The 17,868-nt window shown below is 38.9% G+C and overlaps 1 protein-coding gene across 1 annotated transcript in view; it reads left to right on the forward strand.

Annotated features, from left to right (window-relative positions):
• Positions 1-17,868, forward strand: part of LOC104358645 (ubiquinol-cytochrome-c reductase complex assembly factor 1) — a 49,917-nt gene that overhangs the window by 14,234 nt on the left and 17,815 nt on the right. The window contains exons 6-7 of the mRNA XM_042801122.1: positions 3,568-3,625; positions 10,116-10,224. Of these exons, the coding sequence (XP_042657056.1) occupies positions 3,568-3,625; positions 10,116-10,224 (167 nt within the window). The remainder of the gene's footprint in view (positions 1-3,567; positions 3,626-10,115; positions 10,225-17,868) is intronic.

Raw genomic sequence — 17,868 nt, forward strand, 5'->3', positions numbered from 1 at the left:
TGCTGCACACCCAACATGATGAATTTGGAGTGCTTAGGAACCCTAAGAGTAGTAGTGGTGCTGCATGGGAGCCAGCTCAGGTCTGCCTGAGCCAAAGCTGACTGTATGTCGACCCAGTGATGTATTTATCCTTTGCTGCCCCCAGCACTTCTGGCTTTAGTTTCATGGTGCTGAGATATCCAAGTGAACTGTATAGTGAGCTGTAGTCTCTGGAGAGCTTATTAGCTTTTTTGCTGCCACTTCTGAGAGTTGTTAACCTACTGAGCTGGCCTTGGAAACTGTACATCCATGCATGCATAAAACCATTTGTGGGGTCATTAACCATGTGTGATCAGAACTTCAGAACTAGTTCTTCATAGAGCCTTCTTCAGTGTTTGTGGACATGTTTTTGTGATGTGATTATGTTATGGCATGAATAACAACTGTAATGTGACCTTATGGAACTTGGTTCGGGATGTGGATTTTGTCAGGTAGTTCTCCAACAAGTGATGTAGAGTGTAAAGACTGGATAGTATGGTGTTGTGGACTAGGACAATGATAGCATTTCATGTCTTACAGGCTATCTTGCTATTTCAGTGCGTTTCTGCTGATACCTACTGAAATTTCTGAGACTTTATGTTATGCAGTATGAGCTCTGTGAACTGCCTTTCTCTGTATTATGCCTTGGATATTATACTTCATTATACATACATATATATTATTCTACTGTTATATGGTATTATCCTGTAGTTAATTTTATTATACCTGCCATTCTGTTGGCTCTTTGTTTTGTGGTCATCCATGGACAAAACTGGGAACTCTGCTTTAGAGCCTACATCCCAAATGTCTGTACTGTGCTGCTTATATGAAAGTTGGAGCTGTTTTAGGATTTCAACTATTTCTTGTTTAAAGGAGAACAGAGAAGTAGTAGAGGGAATAGCAAGATTACTGGTGTCAGGCATTCTATGCACAAAGCTTGCAGAGCTTGCATAGTTCTAAGAAAATGAAGGAGGCAGCCATCTATGGGGGAAGTGTTTCATGCTGAACCTTATACTTGAAAGGTCAGAAGAACTTTTAGCATCAGGTAGGTGATAGCGAGAGTTGAGCTGAAGCTTGTCTGATGAACATGGAATGTGGGGTTACCTTGAATTCATCTTGAGCTGTTAATACTCTTAATTGCTCCTCTGGCATGCAGCTGTAGTAGTAGAGAACTGGCCTTATCAAAACAGCCTTTCAGATGGCTCCTCATGGGGCTACCAAGCACCTTGAAAGGGCTGGAGTTTACCTACAGGACTCTGGATTCTTCTGTCTCACTTAGCTCATCAGGTACCTTGTAGGCACTTGCTGCTGTCATGCTCAGAACACTGGCATAGTGCACTTGTGTTTTTGCAGGATGTGGGGATATTATGCTATTGCATCCTTAAAATTTCAATAGTGACAAAGATGAACTATCATGAAAGAAAGCCCATGTTCAAGCTTTTCATCCCCTACCTGATGAATTTTAATGCAGAATATGACTGGAGGAGGAGGTATGTCCTCATAATCCTGAGCATTCGTGTCTGTTACTGTACACAGACACATGAACAGGATGTGTTCTGTGGGCAGAATAGATTTATTTTCCAGCTGATAATAATCACAGTAATTTCATAGGTGGCTTTACCATTAGACATTTTTTCTGTATCTAACTGTATTCTGAAGGGAATAATTTTCTGTTTAATTATAAGATAGACTTTTCTCCCCAGGTAGTTTCCCAGAATAAGATGTTCCTAAATCCCAAATTTTAGAATTGCATTCTTTTTAAAAAGCTGGTATCTGAGGGCAAGCTTGTTGCTTTAAAGGAGCCGTCCCTCCTTTAAATTTATGATGTAGACAGTCCTAATATAGAAGTAAAAAATGAATTATAAAAATAGAAGTGCGACTCTTGTAAAGTTAGAGAAAAAACTCTTCCCTCCTGGGTCCTGAACAGGACTTTAAAAACTTTCTGGTAGTAGAGATGTGAGTTTGCTTTCCACTGAAGAGTGATTTCTGTGGTGGGAGACTGATACACAGTAACTTCTACTTCAGAAACCTCTGTGTTGAACTGTTTTACTCTGAATCTTGTCTGTGGAACCTTCATTTAATGAAAAGGTTTGATTAATGCAAGCATTGTGTACTCTTGCCCTAGTTAGAGATGCCTTGGCATGCTTTTAAGTCAAAGTAGTAATTTCTAGGCACATGAACTATTTCTAATAGGAATGAGAGAGCCAAAAGAGGAGAAGGGTGAGGGAAACTTGTGTTTAATCTCCAAACATAGACTGTTAGTGTCTTCATACTGTCTTAGAGGTGGCATAGGTGATGTATGGGCACTGATGCTGAAGCTTGACACCTCCTAGGCACTGATGGAGTCATCTCTCTGAGGAGGGAGGAATAAGTGATGTTTTTTTTGGTTCTTCTGGTGTCTGCCTGACCACAGTTGGCATATAAAAAGAAAGAAACTGTGTAAAGTATTGCTTCATGATCCCGGTGAATCTCTATGGTAATACCCGAGAGCCAAGAAGTATAGGAGTCAGGAAGGAATATATTCTGCACAGAAAAGATAAAGTTGACTTCCTTGGGACACATCTGCCTAGAGAGTCCATTTCTGAACACTCTCTGGCCTTCTTAGATCTAGGTTTGAACAGTCCAGAAGACAAGACCAAGTGCTGGGTAGATCAAGGTTGACTGTGTCAGATCCTTCTCATTAAGTGCTCCTCTTAAAAATTTCACCAGGAAACAGATGTAAAGGTGACTTCCCGGGAGGAAGGTTTAAGATTGATAGGAACTGAAGGACTTAAGGTGCACGTAACCCATAGGTCCGTGCTTTTCAGGCATGAGGAAGAGGAGTTTGGTTTCTGTGCCACCTAGCCTAAATCTCCAGCATCGCATCCTAATAGCACATGCAGATCCAGAGTGTGAACATGCATATGGACAAAATCTCTGGGAAACCTGGCGGCTATCGGAGTAGAGCTAATTCTGGAAACGGAAATTGTTTCTATGGTTGGTTGGTGGTTTTAATCCTAATGTAGAATGGCTAGAGGCAAGGTAGGCTCAGAGTGCTGTGGGTTGTACAGCCGTGTAGCAAATCAGAACAGCAGAGTCAGAGCAAAGACCCAGCTATCACAGTATCCTGTCTCTGGCAGGAGGCAACGGCACATGTTATAAAGGAAGTGTGTAAGCATCTGTTCATACTTCCCTGTTATTCTCTACTGCTTTGGGACTTCCTGAGCTAGAAGCCACATGTTTGTCTAATTCTCCATTTTGGAATTTTGTTCCCCCGGTAAATGTTATCTAAAGTGAGTTATAAACACATGAAATCTTTTGGAATCTACAGTATCCTGTGGCTGCATGTTCTAGAGTTTAAGCACAAGTGTGACAGTAAATGATACTTGCTTCTGATATGTATATAATATTTAGGGCCAGAAATTAAATATATAACTAAATATATCTAACTAAAATATATTTAGATTTTGGTGTAGTGACTTTCTGTTAGGCACATAATGTGATGAAATTCATCTTAATATTCAGTTTTGTTTTTGTTTTTGTGTTTTTTTTTTCCCCCCTGCCATCAAGGGTGCCAAATGCCTGATACTTTGAATTCATGGTTTCTAGTAGCCCAGCTTCATGTCTGGTAAGTGCAAAATAAAATAGTAATATAACTATTTTCAGGAAATAGTGATATGTACCTTAATGTGAAAAAAAGTAAATTCCATGGTTATTGATAATAGTGGGTATGTTCAATTTACTAAATACTGAGTTTCAGCAGTTTTCTACTAAAGAACAAAAAGTCCCATAGGGAAGCTAACATCTCTTACATCTCTAAATTCCTCAGTAGTGGAACGATCTTTGCCATGAATTTTCTAAAATCCTTGCTCAGCCTATGTGGAAAAATCTTACTGGGGTGTTTGAAGAAAAGTTTAAATTTATGTAAAGTCATTTAAATTGGGAGAATTTGTGGTGATTGAAGTTGCTGCTCATCAGAAGCATTCATAGCACTGGCATTTATTCTTGCACCTCTGAAATGTACATGAAAGTTGGTGAATTCCAGCTTGGCTGTATCTAAAAATATTTAACACCTTAAACATTAAGATTTTTCCTTTTTTTATTTGTGAAAATAGTAGCCAAAAAAAAATAAGGTTTTCATCTAGCATTACATACTTGTAAAGGTCAGAGGGATGCACAAGGGAGTACAGTAATTTTTGTTAAGTGCCAGATCTTTCAGGAAACTGAAGTTCATAGACTTACATTCAGCTATCCAAAGGCTGAAAGGAAGTTGGTACTGAAATAGCTGTACTTAAGCATAGGCCCCTTATTTCCTTGCCTCCTTTTTTTCCATTTCTCTCCTTTTAATTTCTTGTCATCTCAGTATATTGAAAGATGGGGCAACTCATTTCACTAAAGAGTGAATAAATTAGCAGAACCATTGAAATTATAATCAGTTAAAGAAATCAGTAGAAGCAAATATGGAAGACTTGAGTTTTGCAGTTTATTTCTTGGTGTTCACTGGGGAAAAAAGGCTTTAAGAAATTAGTAGATAAGCTAGTCATTCATATCGATATTTGGAAAACTACTGCAGTAAATATTCAAAAGCAAACTGTTTATAAGTATCTGGAGAAAAACAAAGAGGGGTAACATGAATCTGCAAAGAGCACACGTTTTTTCACATCATTTTGATTTTGCATTGACAGGAAAGGTACCCTGCGATAAACAGCATCAGACATTCAACATACATAGTCTTCTTTCATGTCAGGCATAAAATTAAACAAGGGGACTATGACATAGGTGAAACTAGTATGTGATAGTCATGAAAAGTCTAAGATAGGAGATACACTGGAGAACACCAAGAGTTGTCACACTTTGAGCTGGTGATGTTAAGGAGATACTTAATGAGGGAAAATGAAGTACTCTTATGTTTAAGATATGGTGGACAGGTTGACAGCAATATACTACACAAGCAGGAGGGGACTAAATCCCTCTACTTCATATGACAGCAATGAAAATTCGAGTATGGAGGTTAGCACTAAAGGTTAATTTTTTCAAGGTCTGTGTGCCTGGCTCCTCCATGTTCCTGGAAGCTTGACCTAAGGAGTGCTGTCATTCTGGACCACAAATGAGACATCCAGTTTGATATTCCAGGATACAGAGAAGCCTGTGATAGGCCTGCTCACCACCTGGGTCATTGGGGAATGATGTAGGCTTTGCTTGTGATTAGCTTAGTAACCAGGATCCTGCCATAACATCATTTTGCTTTCACAGTCAGGTTTGTTGCCATGTTCTCTGTGATTCTCTTTAATCAGTTTGACCTCAGTAAAGTGGGAGCAGAAGATTAATGATTCTGCTAGCTCTATCAAGGTCAAGGACATCCTACCCCTGCCTGAAGGCTGCAATACCTCTGTATTTCCTGCTGGACCTTTTGCTTCGGAGGCTAGAAACCTTCCTGATCTGGTGGCCAATGACCTGACCATATAGATTCTGATCACCATCTGTTAAAGCATTCCTGTTCCCCTTTGCAATGCAGTCTAGATCACTTTCTGGTGTACTTCCCTCTTCTTCAGAGTTTTAGTTTCAGCTAATTCAGAGTGTCTTCTGGAGCTGGAGAAGATGAGAATTTTTCCTAGTTTGGTGAACCCTGCCTCCTTTCTTGCTGGTGTCATTGCCCATTATGATCTAGTCAACTGTGTTTCTGTGCTTTTGCATCTCACCTTTTATAGACTTAAGGTGCTTGTCAGAGCATACGTTCTTGTGTTACAAATTCTGGTGAGTCCTCTGTTTGAACCTCTGACTCGTTTCTTCTTGCCTGAGTTTTCCCACTTGCCTCCAGTCAGAAAGGGGGGAAATTCAGGATCTCATGTTTAGCCTCTGCTTTTGCTAACTTCTTCCAAGATAATGTTCCTTTAGATACATTCTGGTGCCTTCCAATGCAGTGTTAAAATGACACTTTAGAAAAATCTACCTATCAATATTCTTTCCCGAATGTCATGTTTTTATAGGCTGTTTCTGTGACTTCACACCTTTGATGTCAGGAGGACTCCTTCTTTATGTTTAGAAGTCTAGGCCTTTTAGAAAATCTTAAGCTGTTCATCTCCACTGCTGAGTTCGCCTTTTGCCATGCAGTGGCAGTCTGAATGGTGTATTGGCTGTGTCCAGAGCTGCTATGAAACTGCATAAAGAGATGACTTCGGTGACCGTACTAAGAAATGTCTTGGTGCAGGATGTATCATGTAGGTACCTAGAGCTCCATTTGTATTATTACCACACCTAGTATGGGGACATCTCTAAAGTATTCAAAATGGAGTTCTCTGAAGATCAAAATAGAGTGGTGTTACAATTCCTGTTCTGAAAGACCCAAAGATCTGTTGCAAGAATTCATCCGAGCATTGTTTTTCATAAGGAAATCTGCACTTGAGAAGGTGTTGATCAGTCTGAGAGAGTCCAGAGGAGAACAAGAACTGCCAAGTATGTAGAAAAGAGTTACTGCAGGAAAAGATTTCTCAGATTTGTGTAGAGAAGAGTGATGATACCCTACCATTTTGAAATACGATGCTTCAGAAGAAAGGAAGTAAACCGTGTTGTGTTTCGTGTTGTGTTTCGTGGTAGAGAGGGCAGGAAGAAAGGGGTTTAAATTACATCAGAAGTGTCTTGCTTGAGGGAGGTTTTAAGAACAAGTTTATCTGGAATGTCGTAAGCATTTAGTTGATCCTGCCTTAACATGGGGTAATGGGCTACGTGGCCTAAGGAAAGGCACCAGGGGAGAGGAAGACTGCACAGCCAGGCTTGCTTCTGTTAGTTTGTGCCCCAGCAAAGACCTGTACACGGCTGTAAATACAGTAGTTGGTGAACTTCCTGGGCTGGGGCACAGGATAACATGCAGACCTAATTAGGAAGAGTTCATAATTATTCTTGTTACCATTATTTATAAAAGTGTATGTCACAACATACAGCTGATGACAAAGTTGATTCAGGAGCTTCCTTCTCCTGTCCCCCAAGTTGCTGGCCATTTGTGAACAGGTTAAACAGAATAAAGCCTTTCAACTCCTGTTAAGCCAGAGTAATTTCTCTGAACAATACAACCCCAGAAATAGTTGCTCTGGAGCAACCGAGGAAGCAGGAATGAGTGGCCCTGTGCAGGAGATAGTGGGAAGCTCTGAGTGGGCTTTGGCCTTAGAAGTATCATCACACCTTGATTGTGTGGCACTGAACCACCTGACAACAGTTGACAGGGTGGTGTTGACTACTGCTTCTGGTGTTTAAGCCAGTCTGTTGGTGCTGTGGGAGTACTGACAGAAGCAGTTATAGCTGAGGCCGTTGCAGGAAACTGCTACATCTCACCCAAGTTGGTTGGAGTTATAGATGCTCCTATTCTTTTTCAAGCATCCTTGCATGTAATTTTCTTCTAACATAATCTCTGCATAATTTAAATACAGTTTAAATTATCCAACCCGACCAGTGTCAGGTAGACAGCTTTCTAAAGATAGTTTGGAATAATTTTTCTTTCATGGGTTGATGAAGATGAGTCAGTATTTGACTAAACTACAGAACAGATTCTGTAGTGAAACGATAAAACTTTTTACACTCTGTTGATCTAGTTAGAAGGCTTATAGTCTTTAAAGAGTCTGTGTCTTTTAAACCTCAGACAGCAGGTGTAGTAACAAACTACCAAATTTTCAAATAAACTGCAAAATTCCATGATCTCACTCGTGGTGCTGCAGAACAGCTCTATGACAGCACTATGCATCCAAACACAGAGCTTCCTTTTAGGCTTCATGGGTAGCAGGTTTTACTCTGAACACCACTCCAGTCCTGCTCATCAGTGAGCAATTGTTAGCTGTTGGTCTGTGCACTCCTCTCTCCTGTTTCGCCACCACTGAAGGCAAACTGGATAGGAACCAGTATTTATACTCCGGAGGAGGTTTTCTTGCCAAGCCAGTCTTACTTTTTTTTTTTTTTTCCCTCGAGCTTGCGTATTGAGTGAGAGAAGTTTAAAAATGCTTTTCTTAGCCCAAAATTAGTCTTTTAAACTGAGTCTTTTTCTGTTTGACTTGTTAAGAATGGGTAAAAATTTGGGATACAGTAACGCTTACTAACTAACTTTTTCATACAGATCAGTTATGTAAGTGCACAAGAACAAGGGTTTTGAAACTGGTGAAAGTAAGACACAAAAGTTTTAAGCTCTTTGTGCATTTGTTTTGTGGAAGGACTGGTAACTGGACAACTGTTCTATGAGTTCTGGGCCACTGTTTTAGCAGACAGCTTTGCCATCTTTTTGTGAGCAAGATGAGGATTCATGTCTTGATACTGTCTTAATTGCATTTGTTTGCTGGGACAGTGGTGTTGTTGGACAGATACCAAGTTGTCACTGCCACAATATAAACCTTGGGAATCCTTGCACAGCTCTGTTTCCTGAGACAGAAATTGCCAGTCTTCCCAATGTTTCCTTTGCTCACTGCTGCCCTTCACCTTATCTACCCATCCTCTACCCCGATCTCTCAGTTGCTCCACCCTTTGATCACTGGTCTACTTCTCATGCCTCAGTCCTTCTCTCCAGTCTTATGGCCTCATTCCACCTGGCTTGTGTTGAAGCCCAAGCTGTCTCATGTATGACCAGTGTCATTTTCAGAAACTCTCCATCTAGAAAACAGATTCTGGTCCAAGGGCTTTTCTTCTTTCAATTTTGGTGTCTCAGTTGAATGGCCCTTGTATGGGACTTAAATGTATGGTTCTAATCAGAAAAAATAATACAGGAGTAATGCAGGTTTTATTATCTTCAGTTTGTTTTGTCTCTGTGACTCATCACTGACAATAAATTTTGCTTCCTTTGGAAGTTAAAAAATATCTTTCCTTTACTAATCAGTAGACAGGATAGAATCCATCATAAAGATTGGCATCTGTCCTTTTACAGGTCAGCTCAACAGACAAGCTTCAAGTGTTTATGACTTCCCTGTTGAGCTGTCATTCACAGATCACCAGATACTTTTAATGCCTGTAGGGAGGCACAGATCTTATGTCCACTGAAGAAATGAACAAATTTAAAAAAAAAAAAAAAATCATCATTTTTACCTCTTAACTCTTGTGGCACATTCACTACTGTTAGTATGCAACTGCTTCAAACTGGCCTCCAGTGGCTCTGCTCTAGTTTTACATAAGCTGTGAGAAGAATTTCCTGTGAGCAGTTTCCTACCTGTAACTTGTCTCTCTGCAAAGCAGTGACTTCTTTCAGCTCCAATATTTGAGCATCACCTCATCTGCAGTAACTCAGTCAATCCTGGACAGTCATTTCTGACTCATAGCGCAGGAGCAGAGCTGGCTAGTGAAGTAGAGAAGTTGGGACTGGTGATGGGACTGCTCTCTTGGCTTAGTGAGGGATTAGCACGTATTTCAGTTCATGCTGTTTACCGATGTTGTAAAAGAGGCAAAATAAAATTTTTGTTCTGATGATTTATTTTCTAGGCAGAACAGCAGCAATGAAGTTCAAGTAGCTTTAACGTTTAAAAAAAAAAAAAAAAAGTAGAACAACTCAACCTGGTATTCTCATTAAGATCCCACAATGCACTTACAGCCTTTTGAGTTCTTCTGGCATGTACTGCATGTAGGGGTTTTGCCAAGTAGTTGGACACGTATCCAAAGACCCCTATAGTTGAAATAGTTTAGGAAAATGCTAATGTGAATTTGGGTGAAGTCTGTAACTTGCTTAAGTGTTCACAGCTTGGCTAGTTAGGACTCTTACAGCACTTTAGTGTACCAAGCTGAATTACAGCTGGCTTGTAGCCTAGGATTAGGCAAGACATTTGTTCCTGCTCCAAATGGTGATAGGTTTTTAAGGCCAAGAAATTTAGGTTGCAGTACTGTTTAACTAGATTACAGTACTGTCAACCAGAACAGAGTCCACTGTTACTCTTCCATAGGTGGATTAGCCAAAATCCAGCAGGTACAGCTCTTGAGTACAGAACTGAAAATTTGTGATAGTTTATTTAAAAAAAAAAAAAAAATCTTTGTGTTTTTTTCCCTGATCACACAAACACATACTATAAGGAGAATCTTAAATGAGCTTAAATATATTTTATTTACTCTTTACATTTGAAGAAAAACTAGAAGTGATGAATTTGGTGTTTATGTTCTTGCAGGATGTGTCTGGTACGAATGAAACAGGAGGGTCGCACAGGAAAATACATGTGTCGCTATATAGTTCACTGCATGTGGGAGGATGTTGAACAGCGTGGTAAGGTGATGGGGGTAAGTCATCTTCAGTGTTGATAATCTTGATTCATGTCTTTCAATGCTTTCGTAGCTTTGTATATCTTAGAATAATGCCTAAGAATCAACCTGTAGCTGCTTGTTTATTTTTTAGCTTAAGCTGGTATGTGTAGCCCTTACTCCTGACCATTCATTCCCGCAGTTGTACTGCCTGTTGTATTGAGCCACTGACCTTGTTTCTGAAACTGCACCATGGCCTGGATGAAGATATTGGTTTGTCTGAAAGTAATTAATTTCCATGTGGTTTTCCATGTGATTGCAGAAATGGATGCTGCGATAACAGAATGGGCATTTGTGGATAGGAATAAGCAGCTGAGGTAGGGAGAAACATGACTGGTGCCAAATGTGTAACCACAACTTAAGTAGCTCCAGCAGAGCTTTGAATTTTCTTTGTATCTAGGATGGTGAGTAAAAGGAAAGTTAAGAGACAAGGTTTTTATATTAAATTCCTGTACATGACTATCACTAGTCATTAGTTTATTTTTTCATTTGGATTCTTAAGTATAGATAGTCTTTATCACAAAAGCAGCATTGTAAGGAGATAGTAGCTCCAAGGATAGTTCATTTACAAGTTTGAAGGAAGAGCAAGGTTGGATCTTCTTGGCCTGTTCAGAGGAAGGTGATGCTAGTTAGTTGTAATGGTCATTTCTGCCCTTAAAGTCTGTAAGTGCATTTCTTCAGCCTTGTGTTGGTGGTAGTTTTCAGAGAAGGCAGTGCAGAAGCAGTGGAAGTAGGAGATAGTTTTTCTAACCCTGGTATCACAGGGGTGACAGGAGACCTGATACATTTGAGGATTCAGGGCACTTCTGGTGGGAGAATAGGACTGAGAAATATCTCCTGTGTTGTGGAAAGAGAAAAGAATAGTTCAAGGATTAAATAGAGGTTTGTCTGTGATTAAAATAAATTAGACTGTTAGAGAAGTGACAGTTTTCATATAGCAATAGTGGCATGTTGTAAAGTCTTAGCTGTCAACCATGTTTTGGAGAGGCTGCTACAGTATTCCTATTGGTGACAAACAAGGGAATTAACTGGTGAGTTAGGATTTGGTATGTGATCACATTAGTAATTCAAGAAGTTTTTCTGATCTTTTATTTTGTATGTGGTTTTAGAAAGTGTTCATTCTGGTGTAACTTCAGTTATTCCATCAGCTCTTTTTTCATAGCTGTTGGGTATTTCATAGTTTTACTATGTTACAGCTTGCTTTTAAATACAAGTTATCCTCTTACTCTTCTTTTAGATTAAATCTAAATTCAGACATCTTAGAATTTCCTGCTACATTAATGGGCTTACATAAAGTCCAGTATGAGAATCTCCACTTTCCTGGTCAGATGCCATAAGGCAGTGTGAATGAGCATAGATAAATTAGATGATACCACTAGAGGAAAAAATTGACTCGAATAGCTTATGCATTTTTGTCCTTATTGGATGCCTTCCACATCATATCAGTGGTTGATTCTGCTTTCTGTAGGAACTGGAGACAGCTTAGATCTTTGTTCCAAGTATAAATTTAAGGCTACTCTTCTTGAAAAGCAAAAAAAAAACCAAAAAAAAAAAACAAACAAAAAACCCACCAACAAACAAAAAAAAAAAACCCAAACAAACCCAAAACAAAAGCAAAACAACCAACCCCAAAAAAACCCCCAAACCTCAGCAGAACATTACACCTCCCAAAGCCCACCAAAATCTCTTCAGTGATCTTTTGATTCCATCTCTGCACAGAGGGAATGCTACTCTGGAGCAGAAAATTATTTCTCTGTTCCTTTTGACCCCAATTTTGCTTTATATGAACTAATCTCAAATGCCATCTTGTAGTTTTCCTTGCAGGATTTGAAGCAGCAGCAAACATCAGAGAAGCAAAACTAGGTGTTCGCTACCCTTACAAGCATGCAGAACTCAAAAGTAAAGCATGGTGTAAGTTAGACCTGTATTGAGATTTTTTTTTTCCCTTTAAGGGAAAAAAAGCTATTTCTTACAGTCAGTTCTTTATAAAGGGAAGCAAAGGGTTTCCATTTCTGCAAACTAAACTATTCCATTGCTCCCCGTAATTTCCCAAAGTGTAAAAAACCAGTGTCGTTATGTTTTCATCCAATCTGGAGCGTCAAATGTTATTATGTGCATAAGGTATGGTTGCTGTATGATGCAGCTGTGAGGAGAGCTTAAGTTTGAATGCCACTCATTCTCTGCCTTGGCAGGTTAGGCATCTTCTCAGTTTATCCTTAAATTCAAATTTTGCAATCTTTGTAATAATGACCATGCAATATAATAATGAGCATGCTTAGTTTCCAATAATATGATTCCTGTAATATACTTTTGACTGTAATGAAGTGTTAACATAGCTTTTATGTGGCAATAGCTGATGCTTAAACCAAGTATGTACACATTTAAAGGCTTGATCTCAAAAACAGTTACATCTGTGTGTATATTTAATATAGTTTAGGTGCACAGAGGCCCATTGATTTTAATGAGACTCCTTGTGAGAGACTGTGAACTCTTGAGGTAACAGCTAACTAGACCAGGCATTAAGGGTGTATGAGAAAGCCTAGTGAACTCTCCTAGATTGTAAACTTGGAAATTAGAACTGTTCTCTTCCCCATAGAGTTTGTGAAGGCATAGGGCTTTCCTCATCTTTTAGTGATTTTTTTTTTTTTTTCTTTCAGCTTTTAATTCTTCCTAATCTTTCATTCATTATTTTGTCAAGATGAATGAACTTTTTAGTCTCTTCTGATAGTATTTGTTGTATGTTAGGTGAAAGTAGTTTATGCATTGATGTTTGAAGACGTTAGCTGTTTCTTTGCTCCTTATCATTGCTTTATTTTCCTATCACAGTGCTAGTGATCATAGCTTAATATACCACTTTACCCGCGACCCTGCATGGGCTGTTTCTGTTTCTTCCATGCTTGTTCACTCTTTGCTTTCCTCTCTGTCACACAGATGGACCCTGACTGAACTCTTTCTCACATCTCGGCTTTAGCAAAAGCAAGGAGTTTTAAGTGAGAACTAAGTAAAGGGCAGTTACCCTAAGTGTTAGGTTCCACTTATTAATCTTAATGTATTTATCCCTAATGGTTCTTTTAAAATGAGGCTGAGGTAATGACAAGGGTTTTGTGAGCTGATTGAGAAATACGTGTAACAGCTATTTATTTTTAAGTAATTTAGTCCTGCAATCAGTATCCTACCTCCCAGAGAAGATAAATGTATCATGATAAGAGTAGAAGTTAATAAGATGACATTAATGTTCCTCTGTTGATGCTTTCAGATTTCAGAATCTGAACCTTTCTCAGAAGTAAGATAATGAAAAGAAACTTTACTAAATACTTCTAGGGCACTAAGTTATCATCTGTATAGCTCGTAGGAGGTTAGAAATTTCAGTTCCCTGCTTTTTCTCTCTCGGAGGCTATCAAAGGTCAATATTTAAGTCTGATTGGTACATTCCTGTATTGTGGTATAAGTGACAAAGCACCTCTATGAAATTGGTAGTTGGATGTAATTAGTTTAACTTGTTGACAGACAAAGCTGCAGTTCTTCAACTTGTTGCCACATCTAGCAACAATTCCAACACTTGATGCAGAAAATGGATACTATATTCCTGAATTGATATAGATAGCTTATTAATGTATGCCATCTGCTCTTAAATATACAAGTTCATTGGAGCTGAAAGTGATATAATGTAAGGCGTTTTAACTACTAATTTACATCAGCTCCAACTCCAAATGGAGTTTGTATTATTTCAAAACCTGGTTGTTAAAACTGCTGAGATCTAAATCTCAGCTACAAAGTTTTGGGACTTGTTAGCCTGAGCTCCTTCAGCACTCCTGAATGTCGGCAAGAGTCAGAAACCAAAACTTGACACAGCTGTAAAAACACACAGAGAGCCTGTGGCCTCAGCAAATTCTACTGGTGCAGGCATATTTCAGATATAAATTTTACTCTGCTGTCCCTAGTACTAATGAAGTCAGTTTCTTTTGGTGGGTTTGCAGCCAGGTGTGTCCAGTTCTGTGGCTAACCAGTGCTCTTTACTTAATTTTTCCACTAGTGACATTTCTATCAAACTTTAAAAACAAACAGAAAAATTGGCTTGATGCAATGGCTCAAAGTGTTAATAGTAACATTAGGCTGGGTAAAAGATTTCCTTTTGATCCTACTTTGCCAGAGATCTCCACCTTGTGGCTTGCAGTGAATACATTTATATTCTGCAAACTGGCAGCTGCCTAATCAGTTTGTAAGGGAAATTCAGTCAGTATTAGAAATTGCTGCCATTTGTCTTCCTAACAGATTTCTTTAGCAACCTGAATATTAACCTTACTGACCTAAGTATTGTGTTTTAGCAACTGTATGTAAATAAAACAAGTTGTTACAAGTTTAAGGATTTTTCAGTACCCTTAGATGGAGCTGCAGAGTTGATCAGAAGGACTTGTAGGTGCTGGAGTTCCCTGGAATGGGATTTCAGCTGATAATCAGACAATAGATACAAGGTTCTTTAAAAACAAACAAACAAACAAACAAAGCAACAACAAAATCCCACCCAAACAAAACTTGTCCCCCCAACACCCTTCTCTCCTCCTCCCGCCCCCCCCCCCCAAAAAAAAAAAACCAAAACCCAGCAACCAACCAAACAACCAAAACAGCAAACAAGCCCGAAAAAACCCCAACACCTCTTTCCTGCCCCCCTCCTTCTCCTCCAAGAACTCAGTACTAATACTTCTGGGTGCAAAACACATGCTAGGGTCCATCAGGCTGTATTCAAATACCTATAAATTGTTGTAGGTTCGTTTTAGCAATGTTAGTCTTGTGTGTTGTGGTGGCATTCTACTTCTGAAATGAATAAGGTTTCTTTCAGTGCAAAATAACGATTTATTTTATAACCATACATGTTCTAAAAGCTGCAAAAGAGATAAGAATGGGAGGGACTGTCAAGACCAGTGTGCCAAGCCTGTTTTAATTTATCTTAATCTCACTTTCCTGTTTTCCCACCAGACCACTTAGACCCTTGCCCCCTTTTTTTTCCAGGAACACATCTAGGTGTCTTTTGAATTCGTTTATTGGCTCTGCTGTGCACAGCACAATACAGTCTTTGTTATGCTTTTAGCTAGAGCTGTTTATATACAGTGACCCATAATTTGCTCTCAGTTACATTGCTGTACATCTGAGGTAATGCGAATCAGAATCAATAACATGGTTCACATCAGTGTAAATGAGAGCAGAATTTAGCTCTGTGAACTTAACCACCATTTTCTGTCTTGATACTCTTTTCACAATTAGAAGACTTCAGATGATTAAAAATGCCATTTTACCTTATAGTAGCTACAAAACTTCTTAAACAATATAATTCAATGTAAGTTATTCTTATTGTGGAGAACAAAAAGTCTGACACTTCTAACAAAGGACTCAGAAATCATGGTCAGAGCAAGACAAGTAAGGTTCTAGAATGGCTTTAGAAGATGAGAGGACAGGGTGTAAAATTGATAGAATTTTAAAATAGAACTTGATCTTTGTATGAATTAAACCATTGCAGTTGATTCACCTACAGTGGAAAGCTACTGTATTTGAATAATCAGGGGGTCTTTTTCAGGCCTGTATCTAAAATCTGATGGGAAGTCATGGAGTCAATTTGGGATGCACAGAACAGAAATTATATTATCATGGGAGAACAGCAGCAGAGCTGGGGCAGAAGGGAAGTGTGCGCAGTATTCTGGTGGTGCAGTGGAGGCAGGAGTTGAGATGGAGGAAGTGTTCTGAAGCAAATTATTGTAGAGAAGGTAGAGATTTTGTTTGAGGAAATGGATTGGGATATGAGATAGAGGATAGTGTTTAGTACACTTAAAAACCTTTTTCAAAAACCTATAAAGCTAAAGAGGAGAAGTTTTAGTTTTAAATGGTGTATGTATGTTTTTAAATTGACTTTACTAGGACATTTTAAGGAGAAAATTGTTATGAGGTTTTTTTAATGACTATTTAGAAAACATAATATATAAAAACTTACCAGTGTTTAGTGTTCTCTTTTTAAAATAAAAACAACAAAACAAACTTGCCAAAGTAGTAAGATACAAGATTGCTCTGTGTGGTTGTGATTGTTTTGTTTAATAGGATACTAGGCATTGTATATGTTTTAACTGAACTTAAACAGCACAAAAGAAATAGTTCATCAGCCCTTGATCCTTTCTCAAAGAGTTCGAAGGTTCATGGTGAGTTTCCAGTATTTTGTCATTTCATAAATGGATAAATAGTATCAGGTACTGTTCCAGAGTAAATTCAGTAAATTTGATTATGGAAATCTTAATGATTTAAGCTTGCAGGAAAATGCATGTGTATGAAATGTTACCTAGAAAATATCTCAACCGTTATTAGGTCTGGAACAAACAGTATGCATGATGATGCAGATTTAACTTTACCAGGTTGTGGAGTTTTGAAATAGGGGTGTCTTTCTCATTAGGGTGTTTTCTCAATAGGGGTGTTTTTAATGTAGTTGTTCTAGAACCGCTGCCTGTGGAACTAACACACCTGGCTGTCTTAAATATAGGCATGTTTGGGGCATGCCAAGGGTACTTGGTATTGAAATCCAGGTATAATATATGCTTGGGTTCTTTACAACTGGCCTGCCTTAGTTTTCTATAAAGTCTGGCATAAAAAAAAAAAATCAATTTACATTTCCCAGACGTGTTGAATCCTGTTACCACAAGGTAGTGTCCTTGGTCTGTTTTGTGCCTCCTTCTGGTGCCTGTGGAAAGTTCAGTGGAGTGGAAGCTGCCTTATAGCACCCTTATTCTCCATGTTCTGCACCAGTAGGACTCGCGTGCCAAAATTGATGTCGCCATGCAGTGCTTGTAGGTGTTAAGTGCTGCCCCATGTTCCTCAAACTCTCTAGAATACAATGTAGTTGCCAAAATTCAAACATTGAGCAATGAAATTACCACTCACCACAGCTGCATAATTTTTATTCTGATGGCGTAGAAATGATGGTGAAAACAGGAAAGTGATCCTTCCAGAACCTGCCACATTCTGCAAGCTCAGCAGAATGGGTAGCACCTATATTGTCACTGTTGCCTGGCTCCTGCCAGTGCTTTGTGTATTGCTTATAATCCAGTTTGTGATGTGTTTGTGATCAGTGTAGGGTTAGGTAACATGTTGTTATGCTGTGTATTTTGGACATGTACGCTATCAGCTTCCTGTCCTTTTGGAGGTTGCCCCAGGGTTCCTCAACTGAGACCAGCTGGTCTGGTTGGCTAAGCTTTTTGAGACTTGCAAGCAAGGTATCTGATGATGTTGTAATTCTTTCTTAACAGTTCTGAGCTGCTGCAGTGAAAACATGAATGCACTTTCAAGGTTCCTCATAAATACAGAAAAATTCCAAGACCGTTATATCTTCTAAACCAGAGTAATCAAACCATTGAGAGGTTCTATGTTGTTCCCATTGTGTTTTAATAATATTGTTGCTTGTGCATTTCGTTGCTGGTAGAATGTTATTGGTATCTTCTGCTTCCTCTTTAGGAATGAATAACTTAACTTTTCCTTATGTTTTTGGTGCCTGTCTGTCTTGAAAGACAATAACATAAGCATCGGTTAATGTTCTGATATGGTGCAGGGGTCTGAGAGGCTGCTCATTCATTCCCTTCCCCTCACATAACT

Source organism: Tyto alba, unplaced genomic scaffold (genome assembly GCF_018691265.1).
Source record: "Tyto alba isolate M040663 unplaced genomic scaffold, T.alba_DEE_v4.0 Super-Scaffold_33, whole genome shotgun sequence".
In the NCBI taxonomy this organism is placed as follows: Eukaryota; Metazoa; Chordata; class Aves; order Strigiformes; family Tytonidae; genus Tyto; species Tyto alba.